This window comes from Crassostrea angulata, chromosome 5, assembly GCF_025612915.1.
Source record: "Crassostrea angulata isolate pt1a10 chromosome 5, ASM2561291v2, whole genome shotgun sequence".
NCBI lineage: Eukaryota > Metazoa > Mollusca > Bivalvia > Ostreida > Ostreidae > Magallana > Magallana angulata.
In genome coordinates, this window is record NC_069115.1 from 23,112,582 (window position 1) to 23,129,353 (window position 16,772).

Sequence of the window (16,772 nt, forward strand, 5' to 3'; positions counted from 1 at the left end):
AAATTACTTGTAAATGTAAAAAGATATTTATTTAAAATACCCTTTAAAAAGCAATGTGACAAAATGCTTTACTTTATTGGTATGGGTGGAAGAGGGGTTAAACACTTAAAAACTCTTCAAAGTTAACAATCTCACTTTTCAAATTGTCTTAGAAAATCCTTGCTATACCCTTGTTTACGAAAACGGGTTTGTTCCTTTTCAATTTTAAACATTTTCTTTCTTTCCTCCGCAGAAGTTTCAGCAAATCTCAAATATGCTACATACACAACAATGTGACTATTATACAAAGAGCAACTATTCTTATTTAAAAGTACTTCAAATTTTTTGAGAACTTAAGGAACACGATTTATCAATAAAATATTATAAAATGTCGCAATGAGTAAGCGAAGCATTAGCCTTATTGCCAGTTATTATAATTATTATATTCACTAGACGAACATTAAATTATATCCCGCAGTCACGTGTCATGTGTAAACCAATAAAAGTGTGACATTTCAGTCCGATGTTATTTATGATATATGGAGTTGAACCCATATGGGTCTTTTACATGATCATGTATACGTTACATCTTTTAACCTACTACGGTTTTCTATATGCATGTATTACACTGTTGAAAGTAGCGTTATCTATTGAAATTCCGTGGCCTACGATGGTGTTGTTACAAATAGTTAAGGAGCACACGTATATAGTTCATTTCTATTGACAACAAACATTATGACTTCTATAAATTTTACAACTTTAAGAGCCAGGACGTGCCTTCTGAAATCATTCAATAGTTTTAAAAGCTGAACATTACTTGTATTAGGAATTTTCATACTCGTAAAAGGCATTATCCGCCATGTTTCTCTTTCATCGCCGCTATGACTACAACCTTTGTACAAGCCACATACTTCAAAATATTCAAAATATTTCGCTGTAGAAGCCTGACATTCATGAACGTACACCTTGCGTCGCCATGTCACTCGGTTGCAATGAAATCATGAAATAAAATCTTACATTTTCCAAGCCATTTGAATGTAACATGAAATGATTATGTAGATAGATATTATTTACAAACAGAAAATGCTTTAACAAAATAATAAAGCACACAACCTAAGATATGGTTATGTACTTGTGTGACTTTGTCTATTTATAGCGAGCGAAGCGAGCTCTAAGAACCAGTGTGCGCGGGAAAAAGAACGAGCTAAACCCACAGTTCATCAAACAAAATTTTTTGTCTACGTCCCATAATGCTCTCTAATGTTTTCACCCGTGGTGCTATGCCAAAAATGGCCGACTTTTAACTCGTAATTTACAGTGACTTAAAGTTTGAAGACACGTTTTGAGTACCGCATATGCTTTGGCGAGACTCAAAAGATTTGTTACATGCTTCCATACCTCCGTATTGAGTCGAGAAACGTAAACAAAGACAAACAAAGTCATGGATGACGTCACAGTGCACTCGCGCTATATTTCCCGCGATAAATTTAGAGGTGGATCAAACATCTGTAATGCGTGTACTAGCTATTTCAGTATACACTGCGATACCTGCCTCATTGACGTATGATTTGTTTTTGATTTCTTTAATATAGAGATTTTATGTATATACATTAGCAAGAGCCATACTTTACTGTCATATCGATCCATTTTTAAGCTATATATGCATACATGAGTAGGGAAGAAATAAACAATAGGACATTTTGAAATAAATAAAAAGCAATAAAATGAAAAAAAATAAACAGTTAAAAAATTATGTAGATATTGCATATAGTCAGACCATTAAATTTGAAGGTGGGAAATTACACACCTACAATCAGGTACCGGGCTTGCTCTCTCTCTCTCTCTCTCTCTCTCTCTCTCTCTCTCTCTCTCTCTCTCTCTCTCTCTCTCTCTCTCTCTCTCTCTCTCTCTCTGGGAAGGGGGTTGCGCTATATGTATCATAACCTTTAAAATTGGTACCTTTGGTATACTTTGTAGAGCAATACTCTCTCAAAAATTCTTTGATGTTCGTTGATACCTAAATAAAACTATAAGTTGACAATGATGCAAGGTATGTGTAATTCTTGCTGCGCTCGCCAGAACGGTAGCACCGTAAAACATATTATATAGTTTAATTTTATTTTTAAACAAGCATTTTTATTTGCTAAACACACAGGAAATTATAACTAATTTTGCATAACCTGGTTAGCTACATGTTTGTAGCCACACCCCCTTGACAACCCTACAGCCGGAACTACTTTTTTCTTACTTCCCGAATTATAAAGCGTGCCTCAAACTAGGTTATATTGGATAATCTAGGTAAGAATTAAAAACACTCCTTAATTGTAATTCAACAATAACTCGTAAGATGATCAGTAAATAACAAAAAACGAACGACGCAAGAAAACACTAAATGCGTAATATCAATTTGTCATCTTTGTAACAAAACTGACCTTCAAACGAGAAAAGACGGATACCTGAGTTTAGTGATACTTAGAATTTGCATTTGATAAACCACGTGATAACTCCTCAGGTAAGCTATTTAAAAAGAAGAAAAAAGAGAAATTTTACAGTTCATATGAGTTGTTAGCGTCGGGATATATCAATTGCATACAGAGGTATGTATTGTTAAATATTTTTCTTTGGAAATTGTTTTACCTCTAGGTTAAATTAGGAAAAGTCTTAAAAGTTGTAATTTAATTCATTAAGCTATTAAATCTGAATGCTAACTGTTTCTGTGTAAATCTTATGGAATGTATTATAAGATCAAGATTATATTGGATTATAGCCTATAAAAAAAAAAATTCACAACTTATTCTCGTAATGGTGACTGCTAAATCATTCTCGTTCTCAGATTTGCATACTACTATATCGAAAGTAACCGTCTAAAATGAGAAGTATCCAAACAGAATATTATTTTAAGAATTGTAACATTTTAAATTAACATGCCCTTTGAATAGTTGATACTCGTTCAATTATTTGTTGAGAAAGTAATGTAAAAATGAAGGCTAGCTGTGTGATTTCCTGTTTCAAAATTATTTTTATACAAGTATACATGACTTCAATTGTAACGTGTCGTCGAGAGGTTTGTTATCCAGATAATTCTAGAGTTGGGAGGTTTAATTTGAAAATATGACGTTAAAGTTTTCCTCTCTAAAATGATTGTCAATTATAATTGGCCTACAAATATTAAGAAAAAGGCAGTATGATTATCCTTGGCAAGCCCCAGCTTAAACATGTGCAGGACGAACAATATACCTTACATCCTTTGAAATCAGCACCAACTAGTATTTTTCTTCCAAATACGACTAATCTTATAATCATTATTGTGGCAAGCCTTCGTTTTAAGGCAACCCAACTACCATATCGTATGTTATCTAAAAGTTACTTTCTTCTGCAACACTGCTAGGGAATAAACGGGCATAGTACCCAGAGGAGAAGATTTTCAAAGTACGGAGTATTAAGTTATCTTCACTATATAATCATGAAGTCCCCGTCCGAACACCAGAAACCCTGACCCAGGGGCCATGGGGCATTTTTCTTCATCATAACAATTTACATGTACTTAGTTCATGGCAAACTTTTATCATAACTGTCGTTGCGCAGGTGAGCGATTTGTTTTTTCTTATCAACAATACAGTACTGTTTCAAAAACACTTTTATTCTTAATGAAATCTCGTTAATTTTTATTCTTTTTTTTAATGAATAACTCATCGTGTTTAAAGAATTTCAACACTAATGTTTGACAAAATGAATTCCTAGCAACTTTAGTTGAAGCATATAAGTTATTTAATAGCATTTTATTTTTATTGATTGCAATGTCATTGAATAAGATAACGTTGATGTGGATAATGTGTATGCAAGAGTTTTTACAAGGAATGCTAATGTAATAAAACATCTTTTTAAAATCACAATACAATATATTGTAATGCCTAAAAACTGTTCTTTTAATATCGACAAACTGATCTTCAAGTATGTTTTTGTCAGTTTGCAGCAATAATATCATAAAATGATATTGAATTATTTAGAAAAAAAAAATTCTTGTAAGCATTGTGGAAACAAAAAGCAGCCTGTTAAAGCAGGTATTTTTTTTCTCAGCAATACTAGTTATGTTACAACGCACTTTGAAAGATTGCGAACTTCAATTTTTTTTAAAGTGCATTGCTTTGAGACCAAGTCAACGCACATTTAAAGTTCATTGATATCGTTGATAAAAGTATGAAGAATTTGGTAGAAATACTTGCTACTTTTTAGATACAATGCTGAATTATTTTATCTTTGTTTACTCTATGGGATATTTTAAAAAGATAACCTAAGGGATCCTCAGCTAACTTTTTCTTATACGATCACACGAGAATCTATCAATCTAAAGCGAAGTCTAACGGTTGAACACGGGCCTCTATGAACTGATTGGGGTTAAAATAGTGCTATGGATTAGTGGACCCTGTATTAAGTGGGGGACGGGGAATTTCTGCAAGGCATAACAAAACAGTTACAAGACTGTTTACATCTTGACATTTTAGTTATTCTTTGCGGTGGTAAAAGTATAGGTTTATTAACTTTGTATGACATTTGCATCCATAAGTTTAACGCAGTTTCTGAGATAGTTATTTTGTTACTTTGTTACTTTGTTTACACTTCATTAATCTGGTCTGAAAATTTGCAAAAAAAAAAAAAATAATAATCTGGCGCTACCTGTTATGGAACATTGCAGCAAAGGATTCCAGAATCCACCTAGTAACCAATTTCATCGCAGTCCACACATTATAAATAGGAGGGACTTATTTTAAGCAAATATTAAGCATTTAGATCTGAATAAACATAGCATAAAATGTTTTGTTTTGATGGAATTCATTTGTTTAAACTTGGTTATGCAGTATTTTTCCCGATATATTCAATTTATTTAAGTAGACCCTTGTAACTGAAATTTGATTCAGGTAAGCAAAAGAACAGTTTCATAATTAACAATCAACTTGTCGATTAAAGGTAGATATGAATAATGTGTAATGATGCGTTGCACAAACCTTTTTTCTTTCAAAAAATTATTTATAATAATACATTCATGCAGACTCATTTTTATAACAACATTCGACGGACAATTACATGTTTATCAATTTTAATCACTTAATGACTAAAATTTTAGATCATATATGTAAATCAAATTAATAAGAGTTTAACAACCCGTGTTTTTTGTTTCAGTGTGTTCTAGCAAGTTAGGACGAACTTGATATGTTGTCTGCTATCATCTTTTTTGGTTTAACGTTTCCCGTAAGTTCAAGCTTGATTTAAACTTATTTTAAAGATATAAAGATCTGTTTTTTAAATTGTATATTAATTTCATGTTTTGTATTCTTAGCAATGTGTATTGATGGTGTGCCCTGAGTCCATATCCACTTTATCAGTTGTGTCCCACTGTCCTTCCAATGCCACTGAATGGGTTTCAGCAGCGAAAAGGAAAAGTTGTAATGACTTGGGGAAAGTTCAAAGTTGCACAGAGCCTGATCAATTTGTTTATCATTGCGTCTTAAACCAGGAAGCAACGCAGCTGTTAGAGGTGTGTGCACCTGTTTGGTTTTTGTCAGGTAAGTGCTTGTGCGATTTCATTCAATCAATGTACATTGTAATTTTTGTGACCTGTTTTTTTTAATGAATTGTCAATGAATGGTGAAAGAGATGATATTTTAAATAACTTAAAACAATTAAACAAACAAATTAAATAATGAATATGTATGCATATGATGATTAGAATGACACATTCAAAGCTAGAGGTTGGCAAGCCATGCATGTACATGAAAGGCTTAAATATGCCACACATACTAGATTTTTAAAATAATATTGAGCGATCTTAAATAATATTCCCAATTATACTTAGTACTTACTTACTACATGAATGCACACAAGATGTGTTGATGTCTCAAAGAAATAACAGTCTCTCCAATGACCAAGCAAAGTGGCTTCAAAATTAGCAGTGGAATAATTTAAAAAAGATTCATAGGCAGTCCTTGCTAGACAAGATGATGCCTGGTGATTTGTTTTTTTTTCCCAACACATGCAGCTGAGTGGAAGCACAGAAAAGAGGAACTTCTTCAGGCCAATGAAACATCTTTAATATAAAGAATACAATCTATTGATCATTTCATATCGTTCATAATTGTATATTTTTTGTATGTAAAATGTGTGGAAAATTACTGCAGTAATAAGATTGTAACACACACATGCTACTGAACGGTTAAAATGACGAGTTTATTGATGACGTCACAAACGTTGAAAGCGGTAAAATGCAACGTCACAAGCGAAAATCAAAGTTCACGCTTGTGGCTGTTACCATGGCTCTTTAATTAATAAGAACTTACCTTTATGATAAAATATAATTTTACTTGGTATTAATCATATTTGCAGACAAGAAAAGAAGTTAAAATAAATGTAAATATAAGCATTATTTCATTTGTTTTGTAAGAAAAATTCTCAAAACTGCAGCGGTGTGAGCATACACATTTTCATAACACGCTAACGCGCTTTACTCCATTTTTATGCACATACCGCTGCAGTTATGAGACTATATATCAAAAGTTAATGATTCAATGCTTATATATATATATATATATATATATATATATATATATATATATATATATATATATATATATAGAGAGAGAGATAAAAATTAAATAAGAAAACACGAAAAACGTTCAATATAGCTTAAGCGCTTTCATTTTAAAATCTTCAGAAGCTATATAATTATATAGCTTCTGAAAAATTTAAAATGAAAGCGCTTAAGCTATATTGAACGTTTTTCGTGTTTTCTTATTCAATTTTTATCTATAACTCGCCGACCACTGTGGATTTTATTGTGTTTCAATATATATATATATATATATATATATATATATATATATATATATATATATATATATATATACACACAGCTAGAGTGGTTTCAGGTATATTGTTGTAGGTTATTGTGCTCGGTTCAGCGAAGTAGACAAAAGAATCATCAATGACCCTGGTTTGGACTGTACAAAGTTTGATCCTCCATGTCCATCAAGGTTTCTATCTAATGAATCTTTCAAGTGTAAGTTTTTCAATGTAACGAATTTGAATTGACAATTGATAAACGGTTGTTAAGATTTCAAGAATTAAAAGCAATTACACTTGTTATACTTACGAATTCTTAAATCAAAACAAATCAAATATACGCTATTAACATGTTAAATTTACTTAAATTTATGTTAGACCAAATGTGCTACAGGGGTGCAAGTTTGAATAACCACCAACAGTAAGACCCTTACAATAATATGTCGTTGATAATCATAACACGTATTTTTATGTAAATGTAATTTTTAGTACTTTGCCTTTCTTTACATCTAAACCAATTAATCTTTCATTTCACTGAATGATATGAAAGGCAAAGGCAGTAAAGAAATTAAACTTTTGTAGAAACGGAGCTGCTGACTTTATCACTTATGTTCTCTTGGGAATAGTTGCATTGCTAGTTTTGACTTTGTTGATCCTTCTCTTTGTTGGATTCAAGTTAAAACGCTATGAATGTGCACGATGTTGTGGTAAAAAAAGGACAGAAAATGGTAAGAAATCTAATAAATATTATGATGAAGAAAAGTTGCAAGACCAATATTTCAATACAGTGAAAATACATCTTATATTATTGTTTATAAAATTAATACTTTTTTATTTGAATACAAATATGCATGTTAATTGTCGTGATTTTACAGACATTCAAAGTAGTGAGGGTAAAGAATTATTGGATCAAAGTATCATCCTTTCTAAAGGTAAAACTAAATCATTCAAACGAAATAGTTAGGAGTCTTTTTTGAAATCGTTTATACAAAATTATGAATATATTTATATATACAGATATAAATTATATTTTATTTACTTTTTATTTTGAATTATCACAAAAGAAACAAAAGACATAGAGGAGGTTCCAAAAAGGTAATATTTTCTCAATCAAACGTATTGATAAAGTCATTAAAATTCTGATTCTGTCCAAGTTATTTGAACATAAAACACGTTTTCTTGAATTGTTCGATTTTCATAAACATCAAGGTTTAAATGATGTTCATTCAAAGTGTGAAATTTTTCCCCAAAATTTGTTCGTTAATACGTTCCCTCCAGCTTGCCTGGTTTTGATAAACAACAAGAATTAAAGTCTACAAGGGCTTTGCATTACAAACAATAAGAAGGTGCCCCAGTGAAAACTCACATTGAAAATTGGTCCAAGAGTTATTTTTATTTGCGTGTTTTTCTGTCATTAAAACTGCATACAAATTCTTAACAGCTCATTCATGTAACTCACAATAAGAAATGAGATTTACAACTTGAAATTAAGTCCCTGAAATGAAATCATAGCAACGGTAATTAGGGCCCCGCAAGGATTTGCGGGTGCCCTATAGTAATCACTCTGTCCGTCCGTCCTTCTGTCCGTCCGTCTGTCACTCTTCCGTCCACAAATTTCCTGTTTTTTTCTAATAACTTTTTTTATGGCTGCCCAATCAAGTTCAAATTTGGTATGGTAGTTCAGTAGGCAGAAATACATATTTTGATGCTAAGTTTGGTTCTCTATGTCTTCTGGTTTGGAGCTGGGTGGTGGGGTAGATTCCTAACTATGCATAAGAATGAATGGGCAAAGAGAGATAACTGCTGAGAATGAATGGGCAAAGAGAGATAACTGCTGAGAATGTACATGGAAGGATGTGCAATATTTGTCCTTTGGGATTAATTAACCTTCCACAGGAAGAAAATCCTAAGCTTTATCTTTATCTGTCACATTGAGATTAATTACTGCACTGGCTGTGTCTGCAAATGAACTTTATTTTTAAGTTAAGGTCAATTTTGAATGATGTGTAGTAGTGTGTACATTCTTTGAAATATGGATTTGAAATATATTAATATTCATATTTTATTTTGGTTAAAATACCATACACAATGATTTATGATAATTTTATTGAATTCTAAAATCAAGATATATATTAAGATATCCTTTTTCACTATTTTATTTTTTAATTATTTATTTTATTTTTTTCTGCCTTAATGCTGTTAATTTTAACAGGTTATCATATAATAACCCCATTCTGTCATTTCTGAAAAAAAAAATCTTATTGTAAATTTAGAAGAAAAGGATGAGAGAGTAGAACAATTAATCCCCTGGGATTAATTATCTTGCCTGCTGCAGAAAATTAAGAGGCTTATCTCTATCTCTGTCATATCGAGATTAATGAACACCTTTGTCTGCACTGATGTTTGTTTTGAAGCAAATTAAACTCTCATTCAATGAGCTGCACCCTAATATTTTTACCCCTCAGTTTAAAGGATGGTATTTGATAAAGAATATATTTCATTCTAGTCCAAATACTTTTATTCTGTAAAATAAAAAAAAATATATATGAATTACAATAAATTAAAAAAAAAAATATCAGATATCAGTTTTTTTATTCTTTTTTTTTTCTTTTTTAATGGATGTTTTTGTGTTGTTGTTGTTTTTGGTTGCTATGTTTATATTAAAGGAAACTTAAGAATAGTACCTGAAGATGTTCCTTCTGTAAGCCCTGATTAAATTCAATAAATGGATGAGAGCAGGATAATAAATCCCCTGAGATTAATTATCTTGCCTGTTTCAGAACATCTAAGGTCTGTCTTTATCTGTTATATGTATTACCGTACACATGTGTCTGCAAGTGATGTTTGTTTGAAGTTGAGGCAAAGCCTAGGTATCATTGCATTGGTATCAATTCTTTGTTTTTAACAAATTTTATTTCATCCCATGTTAACCCCCTTCATCCCGTGGATATGACTCATTGGAGATTTTTTTTATATCCCACAGTTGTGACTTTACAATATGGGATTTGCGTAGGCATAATGAAGTAAAATAATGTGGAGTTTTATAAACAGTGTAAACATTGATTGTGGTGTATAAAACATGGGATAAATAGAATTTCATATGATTTGTAGTATACTAGTAATATGATTTTTCTCTAACTTGTGTGTTTTATCCCCTCACTAAGGCTCAAGAAAAAAACACTTTAATTGTTGGATGAAAATCATATCCAACTACAAATCACGAGATCCTATATATTCCAGTTGTTTACATCTTCTGCCGGGAATTTATTTTTCATCAGTGTTAATATAAAGAGGATGGAATTCAAAGTTTTTTTCACTTCTCTATATTAATTGTCATAGCGGGGCCCTTCCTGACTGGTCAGTTTTCTAGTTATATTTTGTAAAATCAGTTGTAATTGTTTTTCCAGAGGAAATATTTATTAAATCATATCATTGCTAAATGTTAATCATCTCAAATCATTTAAAATAAATCACATTATAGAATACCTGTATAAAGAAAATCAGCGAATTAACTAAATTTTACAAATTCTTTTACATACATTTTTTGCAATAAAAACAATTGGCATAATTTGATACATTCTAGCATACACGAAGCAAAAAAGAGGATTTCATACAGAAACCTTTCCGGAAATATAGAAGGATCGTGCTCTTTAACGGTACAGAGATTTTTAATTTTCTTATACGATTATTCCTAACCAATGCATGAAAAAGAGTTTAAAATTGAATATAATACACACACACACACACACACACACACACACACACACACACACACACACACACATATATATATATATATATATATATATATATATATATATATATATATATATATATATATATATCTCATAAAAAAATGCGCAAAATAAAAAGATTATAAAGACCAAGATTTTAGTTAAGTTAGAATTCTATTCATTATAGCTACTTGTAACAGTAGTTTATCTGAATTTTGAACACATATGAAAGTGTATACATGTGTACATAACCCTGCCAAAAAATTTTTTCGGTAAATCCTATTTCCTTTTCTATGCAATACAACCAGTACATGGGCGAATATACACAGGCATCAGGAAATTCAGACAAATTGTATTATATCATCTTTAAAAGCAATATGAGCTGTATTTCTTTGAATTTTATTTTGCTGCAAAAACCTGCTAGTATGATAAGTCCGCATGTATATTAAACTTTTATGATAAATAAGATTTGATAAAAACATTTGTTTTTGTCAGAAGAAAGATTTCTCTTCTAAGGAACATATAGCAGTTCAATTTTTGTACAGGACGACATTAATTCAATTTTGCTTCAATCAAGGCTTCTTAACAGCTTTTCCACAAAAATAAGGCTAACAGAAATTATAAACCATGATATTTTTGGTCATTTTAGTAGAAATTAACATTTTTGTGGAAAATTGCAGCTCATATTGCTTTAACTAGTAACATGTCTTTGCTTACAAGCTAAACATTGAATAATAAAAATAAGAAATTTACAGCAAATTTGAATGAGGCACCAAATAAACACTGTCAATTCGTACTCTTGTAAACTAGCCAAAAATCCACACCCAAAACTATAACCAAAACACACACACAACCCCCCCCCCCCCCCCCCCACACACACACAAAAACATTAAAACACGGTTATAGCGAACATGCTTATAATAAATTGACGCTTACAGCGAAGTGAATTTCATTCCCCAAGTCTCTATTTCATGTTGTAAACTTGACGGATATAACGAATTACGCTTACATGTATAACGAAGTAATATTGCCAGTCCCTGGGACTTTCTTATAAGCGTGTTTTACTGTGTGTGTATATATATATATATATATATATATATACATATATATATATATATATATATATATATATATATATATATATATATATATATTCCCAGTGTATTCACCGATACTGACGAAAGCATGGTACCTTTCTTGTTATAAAAGAAGTGTTAGTTTTGTATTTTGCGTACAGTACATGTTTATTGAGACAAACGACATTAAAATTTGGATGATGATTAGGTTTTACCTGGCAAAGCCTTCTAAACATTCGAAACAGGAACATATCACACCAGCTCAAATTATGACCAGTCATATAAAATAAAATTATGAATTGATACATCTATGCACTTATTTACTCGATGCGGGAACAACAGCAAGTTTATTTTCCCTCCAAACAGGAACTATTTCCCGAGGTGAAAGATAATTTCATTTGTCGGCGATGTATGGTAAATGGTAAAGAAATTTAATTGATAACACTATAAGAGTTCCAAGATAACTGCGAGTAAAATCAAATAATGCCGGAAGAAGGCTTCGATGACTACCCGTCTTTGACAAAAAGGACAAACTATTTTACAGTTAAATGGGGTAGCATATTTATTCGTCGTGATTTAAATAGATAAAAGACACTGAGGAATAATAATAAACAATGTTTAATAATAACATTTATTTGCAGCTATGAGGTTGAAAGAACATTATCACACTTAATAACTCATATTAATAAATCATATCCTAAAACAATTTTAAAAGAAACGTAAAATTATTCATAACACTATAAACAATTCTTTTGTTTTTTAATAAAAATCATCAATTTAAAAGAAAACTGAATATTATAATTTGTTTACTTTTTTTTCTTGACACACCCTGGAGGTTTAATATATTTCATCTAACAACTTTGTATGTTTTTTGTAATAAAAAAAGTAGATATAAGTAAATGTCATTTGTGTCAATTCAACATAAAACAAAATTATAAGAAGAGAATAAAATGAGATCATCGTTTTCTAATTTAGTCTTTATGTGATAGGGCATTAAGACAATATGTGATCTACGAGGAAAGCTGTCCAAAAAGCTTCGAATACCAAAGGATATCTTATTTGTAGTTTATGAAGAAAAGGGGATACTTTTTGACGATGACACTGAAATCAAAACTCTTAAAGTTTTCCCCATTGAATTGATGATAGGAAACCAGAATCGAATGAATGATAGCAATATAGCTGGTGTTGATGGTGACAATGATGATACGGAAAATGACGTTTTATCCGAAGAGTTTACATGCAAAAAATATACAATGGATTGTGGTCATTCAAGAAGTTAGTAATTTATTTGGTTTTTTAATCATTGATGGTTGATAGTGTTATTGATTTTTTTGTTTCATTTTACATATATTTTGTTAACGTATAGCACAACGAGCTGTTGTTAGCCTTAATTTACTTGTGTAAATCCTTTTTCTCATTAAACAGCAGCTGATTCATTGCTTGCTTGGACAAAAGATAGACTATTTCACCACACAGATACAGATTTATTATGTCCGGAATGTTCTTCGCCATGGGATTTGGATAAAATCTCAGAAGTTTGCAGGTTATCTCCGGATGAAAAGCGATTCTTTCAACACGTAGAAAACATGAATAAGTGTAACAAAATGATGGTCGACGTTGCGGAATATGAATTTAACAGAACTTAAAACATTTTGTAGAACAGTTATTACAGAGTTTTCTAATAGCTGTTACCCCTTTGAAACAGAAAGGAAAATTATATGTTGTTCCTATATCTACGTATACCAATACCATTACTGGTGAATTTCAAAGTTGTCCAAAGCTATATATATATATGTATGTACCTAAATATTTGAACACAGTTTTAGGAGGCTTGATATCAACGAATTGGTAAAATGGCAAAAATAATGTTTATGGTCATTAACAATAATTTAGTAATTAAAGTATCCAACTCTTCTATCTATCAATAAAAAAGTAGTTTAAAAAAAAAGTATGTCCCTGTATCTTTGTACAGCGCTCTTTATCTTAGAGAGGTGATTTTAGTCTTAAAATGGTCACGACCATCCAGCCCTCATGCTAGCCGAATTGCTTGTAGAATAAGACGTTTTGTAAATCAGATCATATCAGATCGACAGATGTTTGAGTATATTATTTACAACTTTTCACATTCCACAATTGTAACTTAATATACAGTTATTAAGTTGGTTTGAGGACACCATATGATTTGTTGGACCTGAAAACAGAAATTTTGACAAATGCCGAATACCGAGGGGATTAATTTTGTCTGACTGGTGGAATTAAGTTTCGTTTTGTTCGGCTTTTTGATTGTAAGACTATAAAAATATATATATTAATACAATGTTTGTACTGGAATGTATCTTGTATAATATAAAAGTAATCATTTAAGGTCAAGATAAAGTAAATGATTCAAGACTGTCTTTTTGGTGCTTGAACCATTATGACGTCATAATTGATTTGATGAATCTTTTCCCGTTTTTTACGACTTTAAAGGAATTATGTAGAAAATAAAACAATATTTTGACATTTTTATATTTAATCACGGGAAAAGTAATCATGGTACCTATATTCAATTTGATATCATTTTAAAGAGGATGTCAAGGGCTTGTTTAACGCCGTTTTTGGAGAGATTGTAGGCATTCAATATACATGTATATTTCATAAGTCAAAAATGGACGAAATTCCTAAATTTGTTATATTTATCCTTCATTTTCATTGAAAATGACAGTTTAGAACATGATTTTCACTGTGTTTATCAAAAATTTAAGCTCCAGTACACACTATGTAACAAAAATATAGTTATGAAGCATCATTAGCAGAATTTCTATCTTGAATTTCATAAACCTGTAAGCACTTTTCATTTACTAGATCTTGACTTTAATCCAATACAAAATCTACATTTAACAAAGCTAAAAATAGCGCATTAAATTTTTTTTTCGTGAAGTTTTATGTAATATTTTGCATTTTGTTGATTTGTTTCTAATATTATTTGTTTTCCATGACGTTATTTAATATGTTTAAACCTTCTTTTGTATCTAATCTAACAAAGTTTACATTTACTTTTTTGTAAAATTTAAAAGCTATTAAATGTTACATTATTTTTTGTCTTGGAATAAAAGTTGAATAGTCATGTTTTGCTTGTTATCTGGTTTTTTTAAAAGCATATTTCATTACTAGCATACTTCAAGATACAACAAGTATATCATATCTTTACAAGTATAGACTCATTTAAACGTTGCTAAAATATCTACCTTGTCAGCCATCTTCGTGGAAAACCCACATACTTTTCCCAGTGGCCTATGTAGTTAAGAGGTTTGTAACCTTGTCACTTAACACCAATATGTTTCAGGTTTTTTGGTATGCCCTCTTCGAAGAAGAGAGGGCATAATGCTTAGCTTTTGTCTGTCGGTCGGTTGGTATAGGTCGGTCCGTCGGTTCGCCAACAGTTTCCGTTCATTTTCTTCGCATAGGACGAAGATATGGAAATGAAATTTAATATACAGGTTAATCATAATATGTTTTTCGGTGCGACCGTTGGGGCGACCACAGCATGTGATCAAACAATGAATTATAATAAATCAATAAAAATAAAATTAACAACGTAAAATTTAAATTCTAAAAATAAAAAATAAAACATACATATTTTTCAGTAAATTTTCAATTTTCATAGTTTATAAGATTTGTTATAATTTATTTATTCATAAGAAGTTTAATCTCAGATACAATGTTCTTGAATGATACAGATTTTAATATACAAATATTCATTACACTGTATCGCCTCTTTTAAAGTGCTTGTAACGTCAGTTCATCCCCCTTTTTTGCAGTATAGACATTTTTTCTTAAACCTACATATAAAACTTGACTCATCATAGAGCCCCCCCCCTACCATGTTAAAAAAAATATATTTCATTTTTTTTTTCAATATACGCATAGAAAATCGACTTATCATGGATTTGCCCCCTCCACTTTAAAAAAAATTAATATTTTTTTTTTATATTTACGCTAAAAAATATTGGCTTATCATATTAAAAGAACATGATGCCCCCCCCCCCCCCCCCCCCCCGCATGTAATAAATGGAAGTGAAAATAAAGGTACCATTGAACTGCTAAAGAGCTGAAGGATTAGAATTTTCATGATTTTTTTCTTTTTGCTTGCAAAGATTTTAGAAAAAGGCGATGCTACGTGTACGTTCCAGGAAATTACCGTAACTATAGTGAATAAAATAAATGTGAGCATTCATCCAAATGAGTGCAATTTACAACTGTTTCCTGTATCTGAAGAAATGTCCTTATTCTTCAGCTGTTCTTTAGCTTAGCCTTTGCAAGATTTTGAGAGGATTATGGTCATTTCAGCAGATTTACGTCAATTACTTCAATTAGAGTAATTTCCCCTTATCAGTGCTTATTGTGACGTCAAAGCTGACGTTGGTTAAGTGTCGCCTGACTCTTTAAAACTCCCCTGAGAAATAAAAGTACGCGAAGTATACTGTTTTATTTACTTAAAAAAGCATGATGTTCTTAAAATTACACATCTTATATGCTTCTCCAAAGTTTTACTTTGATTCTCGCGAGAACGTGAAGTTGGAAACCATTGGTAATATGAATTGTGGGTCAAAATTTACTGTCGCCAAAAAAATCTATCGGATCAATGTGTAAACTTTTGTGACGTCACTTGATTATTTTTGATTGAGAGTGTACTGAGGTGAACTTTAGAGGTAGCACTGACTGTATGTCGTATACATCGTTATTGTTTTTATATTGTCTTGCTGATTCTCGTGAGAGTGTGAAGTGATCAAAATTGCCATGACTACAGGGAGCTACTGGGACGATTAAAACAATGCATTACTGGTCCGATTTACTGACGCCAAAAAAATCCGTTGAATGAATGTGCAACTAGTCCGAATTTTCTATTCACACATGCCTTGCCGGTAGAGCTCGCTTCGCTCAGGCGCTGCGCGCCGGCGAGCTGCGCTCGCTAATAATATCTAGGTCAAGATCGATATTGGGTACGATCAAGCAATTTTCGACAGAGTTATGTCCCTTGGACTAAATAAAATTCCGATTATTTGCAGTTTCCGTTCATTTTCTTCGCAAAGGATGTTAATATATGAAATAAAATTTGGCATTCAGGTCAGTCATGATAATATCAAGGTCAAGTCTAATTTTGGGTACG

General features: G+C 31.2%; 1 protein-coding gene and 1 pseudogene across 5 annotated transcripts; one reads left to right on the forward strand and one right to left on the reverse strand.

Annotated features, from left to right (window-relative positions):
- The window catches only part of LOC128183957 (uncharacterized), a 442,412-nt pseudogene that overhangs the window by 395,485 nt on the left and 30,155 nt on the right, over positions 1-16,772 (reverse strand).
- Positions 1,745-14,731, forward strand: LOC128183955 (uncharacterized). Of its 5 annotated transcripts, none has more exons than XM_052853202.1 (11): positions 1,745-1,796; positions 5,158-5,226; positions 5,315-5,540; positions 6,914-7,030; positions 7,192-7,234; positions 7,396-7,541; positions 7,689-7,745; positions 7,878-7,908; positions 10,397-10,469; positions 12,613-12,898; positions 13,049-14,731. In XM_052853202.1, the coding sequence occupies exons 2-11, from the start codon at positions 5,188-5,190 to the stop codon at positions 13,267-13,269; spliced, it is 1,239 nt and encodes a 412-aa protein (XP_052709162.1). In that variant the 5' UTR covers positions 1,745-1,796; positions 5,158-5,187; the 3' UTR covers positions 13,270-14,731. The 5 variants fall into 5 exon arrangements, with proteins under 5 accessions (XP_052709162.1, XP_052709165.1, XP_052709160.1 ...); XM_052853200.1 differs by lacking the exon at positions 1,745-1,796 and adding an exon at positions 2,272-2,491; XM_052853201.1 differs by lacking the exon at positions 1,745-1,796 and adding an exon at positions 2,518-2,576.